Source organism: Boleophthalmus pectinirostris, unplaced genomic scaffold, assembly GCF_026225935.1.
Source record: "Boleophthalmus pectinirostris isolate CB_2022bp ecotype Guang Dong unplaced genomic scaffold, ASM2622593v1 HiC_scaffold_6, whole genome shotgun sequence".
Classification (NCBI taxonomy): domain Eukaryota; kingdom Metazoa; phylum Chordata; class Actinopteri; order Gobiiformes; family Gobiidae; genus Boleophthalmus; species Boleophthalmus pectinirostris.
This window is the reverse complement of record NW_026571447.1, coordinates 1,485,666-1,495,665: the sequence shown is the minus strand read 5'-3', so window position 1 is coordinate 1,495,665 and position 10,000 is coordinate 1,485,666. Positions and strand designations below refer to the sequence as shown.

Below are 10,000 nucleotides of genomic sequence, written 5' to 3'. Positions count from 1 at the left end.
AAGAAAAAATAACCCCCTAAAACTGAAAACTGCAAAAACAAATCTGCCAAATTCCACAAGGTCTTTTTTTTTAATTGAAGTGTAAGAGGTTGGCAGTTCATACAGGAACATTTAAGATGACAAAAAACCCTAATTACATAAATAATAATTTAACTGTAAAATAAAAGAAATAAAACATATTTCCTTCTTTTCATTTATCAATAAAACAACTCAACACAAGCTCATCTTTGCATTAACTCTGTTATCCAGACCAGAACCAGAACCATGAGCTCATTTAGCAGAAGAAGCTCAGGATGTTCCTTATTTTAATAGATCCATGTTCCTGTCCAGCAGTGAGGAGCTCTGAGGTTTAATCCCACAATCCACTGCAGATCAAACCCAACGTTTCCAAACACTATTGTACAAGTGACACTGCAGCAGATTATTAATTAAAATCTTCTGCATAAATAAACTTTACATTGCTAAACTTTACAATATATAAAGTATAACGACTCTAGAGCCACATCAGCCCGTTTGAGATAATAATGTGTTTAATGCAGTTTTGCGCACGTGTGTTTACATTTTACAAAAACGAAACTTAAGCGCATGTCTCATTTGCATAAACAGCACTTCTCATGCAGCTCAGCTCGTTCAGCTTCTTTCGGGCTAAAGGACGCGACTCGGTGGAATATGAGGATGTGCTGCTGATAGTTTTGTCTGTAAATGGTGGAAAAGGTTCGTGATGCTTGAAGTTTTTCACTGGCACCAACTTTTGGCCTTCAGGGCGATAGTGACGAGTGAATGAGACACGAGCGAACAAAATCAGGGAGGCGAGGGCGACGAGAGAGAAACAAACAAGTGAAGCGGCGAAATCAGAATTAAATATAAGCATTATATCGATATAGACGATATGTCAGAATTCATATCGAGTTTAAAAACTATCTCGATATATTTAAAATATTGATATATCGCCCACCCCTATAAGGGAACCATCATTTTTGTCCAGGCCAGTTTCATTATATTGTTTTTTTTTTAATAATTCTGTTGAACCACAGGTGAAAAGCAATGTTTTTTTTTATTTTCAGTAAATTTTTATTTATTATTGCTTTTCTCAGTTTCAAGTTATTTCAGTGATTATTGTTGATTTTTCTTTCATTACCAGAGGGAACCAACTATTTTGTCCACGACTGTATTTCTGAGCCACTGGAGCCTTTTCTTCTTGTGAGCTTTGTTTACGTCTGGCCTAATAGAAGGTTTATGCAGAACCTCAAGCGTCTGGAGGATCCTACACCTTGACGTTGGCGAGACTCCAAAGGCACCAGCAGCTTCTAACACCTGTTGAGGACCTGTACGACCTGGGAATCGAACCTGAAACCCTGTGGCTGTGAAGCGACAGGGCAAAGTGCCAGAGTCCCAGTTGAGCCAGTGCAAGCATAAAAGAATAGTCTCTTTATTAAAACACTTTGAGCAGTTTGATCACATTTAGACAAAGATCTGTGCATATTTTAATACATTAGATCAGTTACATTCAAACAGCGGAGAAATAAACAGCTCAGCCACAAAATTACATTCCAACACACAATAATGACATGCGCGTGTTCATTTAAAGAAGGACAGGTTTGGAGGATTCTCTCATTTTGATTTCATTTGGTGGGAGAACATCTGATGTAAATGTAAAAGTTTTGTAATTAATGTAATAAATGATAGTTTTACACTAATCAAGAAAAAACTGTGTTAAAAATGACAGAAAGCACAGTTCTATTTTAAAGAGTTCATACTGACGACATCGGGAGAATTTTGTCCAAAAGTTAGACTCCATTTAAACATGACTTCAACAAAATACATGTGTTTTCTTAATTTTTTAATTTGTCAAACAATAATGTCTGTGCACGTTAGGGGAGGTTTGGCCCAGAGTACGACATGGCCAGGAAACAGGCAGCAGAATTCCCTAACCTAAACCTAAACCTGCCAAACTGGGAAAAAATGTTTTACATTTTTAGCATAATCTTAAATGTAATGATCTTAACTCTGTTTTAGTGAAATAACAATGATTATAAAATAGTAATAATGAACATTTCATTGCATTAGAACAATGTTACAGAGAGAAAAGGCAGTGTAGCAGAGCATAGGAACTTTAAAACACTACCACTGAACATTCAGTGTTAGTCCACGTCACGCTGATTCACTCATGAATCAAATGCCATTCAATTCCTTTTATCACTATCTATCCATCCATGTATCTATCCATCTGTCTGTCTATCTATCCATCCATGTATCTATCTATCTGTCTGTCTATCTATCCATCCATGTATCTATCTATCTGTCTGTCTATCTATCCATCCATGTATCTATCTATCTGTCTGTCTATCTATCCATCCATGTATCTATCTATCTGTCTATCTATCTATCCATCCATGTATCTATCTATCTTCTGGTTTTTCAGCTGTAACATTCAAGCTGCTGGTTAAAGAGATGTGCTTTTAGGACAGTTATTTCTGTTATAAATGAGTAATAAATATCTATTACAAGTTAGTAACCAGCTTTAAAGTGCAAGCTCCACAGCCGTGACTAAAACTTGTGCTTTACATGAACCCAGTTTCTCTTTGGACCTGATCTGCTCCTACAAAAGTCCCTCACGCTGGATTTCAGTCCTTGCTCCTCTTTATGTAGGTAGGACTAAACCAGGTGTAAACCAGGACTAAACCGGTGGAATGCTCGGGTCCTTGGCCTTGAGTGTTTCTCGGGTGCTTTCATAGAGTCATTTCTTGAGAACATAGTGAACACATAGAGTCAGTGGCAAGAGATTCTTTGAGAATGGAATATTTTTGTGTGAAAATGATATCCAGTTCAACAGTTGTGCTGTTGGACGTGAATGTCCCATTCATTTCCCCCTAGACTTGTCAAAACATTCTGATAATAGGAGGTTAAAGGTGTTTGGGGCTGGTAGGTTTTGCTCAGTGTGGGACAGATAAAGGTTCTCTTATCATAGTTACCACAGAGCTGATCATCCCGGAGCTTTCACGTTTAATAGGATTTTTTTTAATCTATGGGGGAAATGAACGAGAAATTGACTTCTGGAAGTGGTGGTCGGTCACTGCTGAGCTCCTTTTGGACTTGGTCTTTCTTGGTTCATAAAATATTTGAAATCTCAGCTGAGTTCTTCCTTTGCTCCTCTCTCACAGCATCAGAACAGACCAGTGTGTCTCTGCGTGTCATCTGACAGAATGCGGGGTCCAGATCTCATCCTCTGAGTCCGAGTCGATCTGAGACAGTCCGGTCTGGGTTTTGTCCGTGTCTCCCGTGACGACGGAGCCGTTAATGTCGTGGAGAGGGACGTAGGAGTACGGGCGATCGACGGCAGAGGAGAGAGAGGAGGACCTGCAGAAGCTGAGGAGGTGCACAGACAGACTGATGAAGAGGAGAAGGAGGACGAGAGAGAGGGCGAAGATCAGCCATGTGCGCCTAGACAAGAGACACAGAAGGACATTTACATCTAATGAACATACACGTCTTGTTTATGTCAAAGTCCACACTCCTTCCTTTTGAGCTGAGTGTCTGAGAGCTGCATCAGGTCACAGAGGCTCTCACTTCTGTCCAGATCATTTCCCTTGTGATCAAACAGTCAGGCCCATGATACATTATCTGTGACACCACATCAAAACTGGGACTTAAGACTAGACCAGGACTTAACCTGGACTAGAATGGAGCCAAACCAAATGTACATTAGGATTTAAACTGGGCCCAAACCAGCACCGCGTCAGGACAAGTGTGAACACAGCCTACTGTAATTTAGGCCTGTCACAATAACTACTGTAATGACTTCTTGTTCAATAAATCAGAGATGGAACCTGTGGGAAATGGCATTTTAGGGTTAATATTTATCGTGGGAATGTTTCCCGTTTGCTCTTTTTAGGAACTACAAACAGATTTGAGCTGTAAAGGCTTGAATAAATAACTTCTATGATGCATTATACAGTATACTCACCACTACTATGACTATTAAGTGTTTCAATCTGCTCTTTATTCATTGCTACTCATGTTTGAACAATATTATACATTTAGAATTGATTTTTTTAGATGTGTCAGTGTCTTAAAGGAGTTTCAATCTGATCATGTCTGGTCTAGATTCTCTGCAGCCATAATCACTCTTCACGTGTTGTTCTCATGACAGGAGTAACACCACAGTCACTCTTGTTCCCAGGAAGAATTCACAGAGGCACAGGGGTTAGCACTCTCGCCTCTCAACAAAAAGGTCCTGGGTTTGATTCCCAGTTGGGGTTAAAGCTGGTGTCACATGCTTCTGGTCTGGTCTCTCCTGCTGTGAGTGCAGAGGGTCACAGGTCAAAGGTCAGGGGTCAGGGGTCAGACTCACTGGGACAGATAGTGCAGCTCCAGTTTAGACCTCTCCTCTCGTCTCCATGATCCAAACATCTGACTGCCCACACACTGGCCCACTGCAGAGGAACACAACAGAGGACTCAGAGCTGGAGTGGAATCCTCCACACCTTGGTTTGTGCTCTAATACATTGTTTAATTAGCACATTATATAAATTGTATATGAGCAATTTGTGATTGTTGCAATATTACTGAAACACTTTCATTCATGTGACAGACTAAATCACTTTATTATTTCCTGATGTGAGTTTTGGAGTATTTTAGGCGTGGTGCATGGTACAGTGTGTTATGTGCCTGTAAACTAGAGCTTCACTAGTTTGTTTCACATCAGTTCTGATCTCGACTCCATGTGCAGGTCTCTAGAGGGACTGGGCATGTGCCAAAAAGGTTACATAAGTTAGATTTGAAGTATTACAGCTGAGGTCATTTTCACACTGCAGAAGGAGGACGTCTGTATTTAAATCAAACTTGTCCCGTTCTCTCACAAACCCTTTGGCACCTTGTTCATATTCACATGTATTACTTTCACACACGGACGCCTTTAAAAGAGTGTTTTCATGCAGAGAAGTGAAACTGGGATGAACCGCCCAAGTGCAGCCAATCGGAGCACAGCTTTGAGCTCTTACTTCAAAGCTGAGGAGAAATAAAATACTTGCTTCTTAAACTCGTGTGCAGAGGCCTCTTTGTCACCAAGTGCAGCTCTTACAGTACACTTTAAACTGGGACATGTTTTAGAAGGTTCTAACTTCTAACATGTGTATTTGAATTGTTTGAGGACATTACCTTGTGTCTGTGTATTTGCAGTATATGTCCATGTTTCTCACCTGTGTGCAGTGTAGTGTTGATGTCAGGTGTGAGGGAGGCGTTGCACTGTCCACTGTGAGGATCACAGAAGCATGAGTCTGAACAGTTACACAGCTCAGAGCAGGAGGAGCCAAACGAGCCCAGAGGACACACTGAAGAGAGAAGGAGGAGGGGGGTGAGGAAGAGGAGGAGGAGGAGGAGAGGAAGAGAAAACATGAACCAAATCCATCAAAATACACATAAAATAAGTATGTCACTTGTTTTAGGATGCACCACTGAGGAGAGGAGGAGGGGATTACAAACTAGAGCTGAACAATATATCGCAATCAAATGGAAATTTGAGTTGGCGCAAAGATCAAATCACAAAGGCTGCAATTATTTAGATAAAAGACTGCACATAACAAGTATCCTGAAGATGAGCTGTAGTCTTAGACATGTTGTGGGACACATGGGGTTCATGGATTAGTTTGAAGTTCAGATGTGAATGCTCTTGGAGTAGTTTAGAATGTGCACTCGCAACAGAATCCTACTTTTTAAACATATGTCACTAATTTAATCACAATTGCAATATTTGTCAGACAAATGTGAATAAGTGTATTTCCAAAATCGTGTTAGTGACTGGTGAAAGAAAATATCAAGAAATCTGATTTAATAATGTAATTTAACAGCAGTGGCTGTGGTTACATGCACTCTCAAAATCAGATTATTGGGTTTCTTGAGTTGTCTCATTATTAAAATGTGATTTGGGTAATCTGGTTTCTTTCTGATCGCGGTCACTCAAATTACTCACATCAGATTTTGTGGTTTGCATGTCTGTTCAATAATCAACTCCAGTGGTCCACACATTAAAATGAGGAAAAACACTTGTACCGTTTTCACACATGCTCCCGGTGAATCCTGGAGGACAGGTGCAGAGGCCATGCACTGGGTGACAGGTGCCCCTCAGACAGGTGCAGGTCTGATTACAGCCGTCACCATAGAGACCGGAGGGGCACTCTGAGGAAGAAAACATGTCCGTCTTTAGTTTTATTTTTTAAATGTAAAAAGTCTTAAACATGTATTTAGTGTAAGTGCTGTTACCTTTGCTGCAGTTGTGTCCGGTCCATCCAGCGTCGCACACACAGCCCTCTGCAAACACACACACAGGGTTAGGAGTCAGGGTGGGCATGCTATGGAAAAAAAATTAATTAAATATAGCGAATTTCTTCACCAGATCACACTGTCAATATTATCACCAGAGTGTAATTGGTTCAATAGCTGTAAAGACAATTTCAGTCCTAACCTTTTGTCATTTCTGGGTGCAGGGCATCCAGGCATGACATGCTTCAGAGTCCAGTTTGTGTTAGTCTGTGCTTTAAGGTTGGGGGGAAAGTCTGATTTATGCCGATGGTGATACTCCAGGACCCGCTACATTATATGGCAAAAAGGGGGGTGGATGCTCAATAATATGGAAATATAGAATGGTGGAAGCTGAAACCATGTGACTATGTGACCTCCTGTATGGGTACAAGTATGACTCCACCCCGCCCCCTCATGGCCAAGTCAAATATAGGTCACAGTGTGCTCAGACATAAACAGTGACCCAAATGAACCCCAACCCAGAAGAAGCAAGAATGGCTCCTACATCTGTCACTCAGAATGTGACAGAGGCTGATTAAGTGTTCAAGCAGCATTAAAGGAGACCCATTTAAAAAAAAAAAAAAAAAAAAGAGCTTTTAACCATGTTATAATAGAGTCCCTGTCATTGACCTTCTGAAGTTGTATTTGGCGTGATGTGTGCATGTTTGCGTCTTCTTTATTCTTCTGGATTGAAGAAGTCCTTGATCCGATCTGCTCTCATTTTCAGCTCCACTGGTACATACTCACTGTGACACACACACTTCCTTCTCCTGTTTGATTTTCTTAGCAGTTCGTCACAGTGAAAAAAATCACAATTAAATTTTTATCACAGTTGCTCAGCTCTAGTGAAGAGTAGCATCTAGTGTCATGATACTATCAATCTCTTCTTCAGTAGTGAGAAACAGGCTCCATAACTTGTACCTCGTACAGACCTTGAGTACACATGCCGTGGTCCGCAGCCCTCCCGCTTACACTCTGCTCTGTCACAGCTCTCTCCGCTCCAGCCTCGATCACACTCACACTGACCGGACACACAGCGGCCACGTTTATTGCAGTGCGCCTCACAGCGACGGGGGTGCACGCACAGCACAGTGGAGACGGCCCGAGCACAGCGCCACCTGTTGTCAGGTTGGCTGTAACGCAGACAGGAATATTCAGTATGACAGAGCACAGAGAGAGACAGAGCACATTATTTCATGTCATCATTTCAGACAAAGGGCAGGGGCCTGTATAACTCTATAACTATAAGGGACATTCACTGCTTTTAAAGAAATCCGCAAATGTCTGCTCCACAAATGTTGAACCTTATTATTTGTTTTGGATTGGCTCCACAAAATTATCACATGAATCTTTTGCAGAGTGTTTAGCAACAAGGCTGTCAATCAAACCTGTTGCTGTTGCTAGTGAAGGTGACCCCTTCATATCTTGGTTTAGGGACAGACTAATGAAATAAACACCAGGATCATATGAACACGTTTGCTGTATCAGACGGTTTAAACACACAGTCTGGGGGTCAGAGGGGGAGCATTAGACTCACCAGTGGTCAGAGGGGGAGCATTAGACTCACCAGTGGTCAGAGGGGTAGCTGGCCAGGGCTCCGTTCCTCACAAACGTTGAGGATCCACCTCCGTCCAGGTTTATGGCGTTCACGATTCCGTACTCCTTCAGGAAGTCGGCCATTTCCCACAGGTTCATCCTGGAACGCAAAGCTGAGTTAGGGAGGAACAATTTGGGAAAAAAATATTTAATTATGATTTCCGTGGGAAGCATTGTGATTTGTGATGTTTGTTTTAATAATTCTTTATAATAATTCAAATTCTTTTCCAAGTTCACAATTTAAACATGATCTGATAAAGAATCAGACTCTACAGGGTTAGCAGTTTTGTTTTGTTTTCTTCAGAATAAAACTGGAGATTTTGTTGTGGAGGAAATCTGGAACTTGAAAAATTGCAGTCTTTGATATCTGCTAATTGCGTTCATTCTAATTGATTTGATTTGGACCTGATTGCGATCTTCCAGCCCTACACTACAACAGACCAAATGTGCTCAGTGTTTGATGAACCCAGACAATCTAAATGGGTGGTGTTCAATTTCTACAAGGTGGTGATGTCATACTCGCAGATAGGGCTGGGGATCATTCAGAAGTTACGATACATATCTCCACACAGTGAGCTTATGATTTGATACGATTCAATACAATATATTTCAAATCAATTTGATGTGGTTCAGTAAAAAATAAAGTCTAAATCATGTCTGTGATACTAAAAGTCTTTGTTAAACCACGTCTTGTGCAAAGTTCACATGAAACACAAACATTTTAATCAACAAAACAGTGAAAATGTCAAATGTGTCGCATAAACAAGTTTCCTTCCTCTAAACAAACAATAAAACTGTAACTAATAAAATAATTTTGTAAAAAAATACTCTTGGCGATATACCGATACAGCAGCCCACGATATCGATACTGTATCATCACATTAAACGATACGATATATCAATATTTAAATATTTTAGCACAGCCCTATTGCCACATGGGAGCAAGAGCCGGTTTTTCCTTTTAATTACACTGGACTTTGCCACAAATATCAGAAACGTCAGAATCTCCCAAATATGGAACCTGATCATTTCTATTACTGACTAGACCCAAGACCATACTGTATTACAACAAAAATCTGTAGTTAAACAATATTCATTTTAGCTGCCCCGTCTGTATTAAATAATATTGGCCTAAAGAATGCTGTGATGTCATCTGAAACCCACCAGCAGCAGAATAAACAATTAATGATTCATTAAAAACACTTAGCCAAAGCCAAATCAAATCTTTTTGTATTACATAAAAACACACAAAATTCTACCCTGTGTTGTAAAGAAAAGAATAGTTATATAGTTCATAGTTAGCCCAAAAAATATAGCGCTGGCTTTCAAATACTGAGCTGTAAGTGTATACAGTAATATAATTACTGTGCTCAGCTTCTCCACAACTCACAGTGACGTTTCAGCTCCAGTCAAACTCATCTAGAAATGGCATTCTGGAGGTCGGTCAAGCACTGCAAAAAAGCTTGACCGACCTCCAGACTAGAGTGAAGCATCTCAGAACTAGTAAAACTAGAACACAACATGAATAACCTGATATGAGTTTAAAAATCTTGGCCAGAGCAGAGACATTTGCAGTGTAAAAGTCAATAAGGAAACTCACTAAAATGAATTGTGTGTTTAAGGTCAACCCTACAACTCTTAAACAGTCATCAGGTGCTCCTCTGTGTTTTTAAAGTCCAAACATGTGAAGCAGCAGTCCTTGTGCCATCTGCTGGATGTTTGTTCACTGATATACAGAAAAGAGAGCGTCATGTATAGACATCATGGCCATGTCTCATTTCTCTTTCCTCGCTTCCTTCTCCTTGATTCCTCTCCTCGATCCTCCGTTTCTCAGCTGTCAGTCAGTGGAGTGAATTCTTCACCCATTTCCTGCAGAATCGAGAAGAAGAATCAAGGAGAAGGAGGAAAGAGAAATGAGAAGCAGACATAGACTGCTCTAGGGCGGCGGCATTAGTCCAACTTGAAACAGGACAGAAATTCACTCCTGTCTAATGGTCAGTGTGTGATCAGCTTGTGTTTTTAAATGGGAGTGTTTTAAATGAGAGTTTACTGACAGCCAGTCGTCTGTCAGTAAACATGTGCTTTGGAACAGATGTCAGACTTGAGG

General features: G+C 40.6%; 1 protein-coding gene across 1 annotated transcript in view; it reads right to left on the bottom strand.

Moving 5' to 3' along the window:
- Positions 1 to 1,413: 1,413 nt before the first annotated feature.
- LOC110168494 (N-acetylglucosamine-1-phosphodiester alpha-N-acetylglucosaminidase) overlaps positions 1,414 to 10,000 on the bottom strand; it is a 19,473-nt gene continuing 10,886 nt past the window's right edge. Inside the window, 8 exon segments of the mRNA XM_020933933.2 lie at positions 1,414 to 3,441; positions 4,352 to 4,433; positions 5,199 to 5,330; positions 6,049 to 6,174; positions 6,259 to 6,306; positions 7,230 to 7,252; positions 7,254 to 7,430; positions 7,865 to 7,993. Coding sequence (XP_020789592.2) covers positions 3,192 to 3,441; positions 4,352 to 4,433; positions 5,199 to 5,330; positions 6,049 to 6,174; positions 6,259 to 6,306; positions 7,230 to 7,252; positions 7,254 to 7,430; positions 7,865 to 7,993 — 967 coding nt within the window. The 3' untranslated portion in view covers positions 1,414 to 3,191.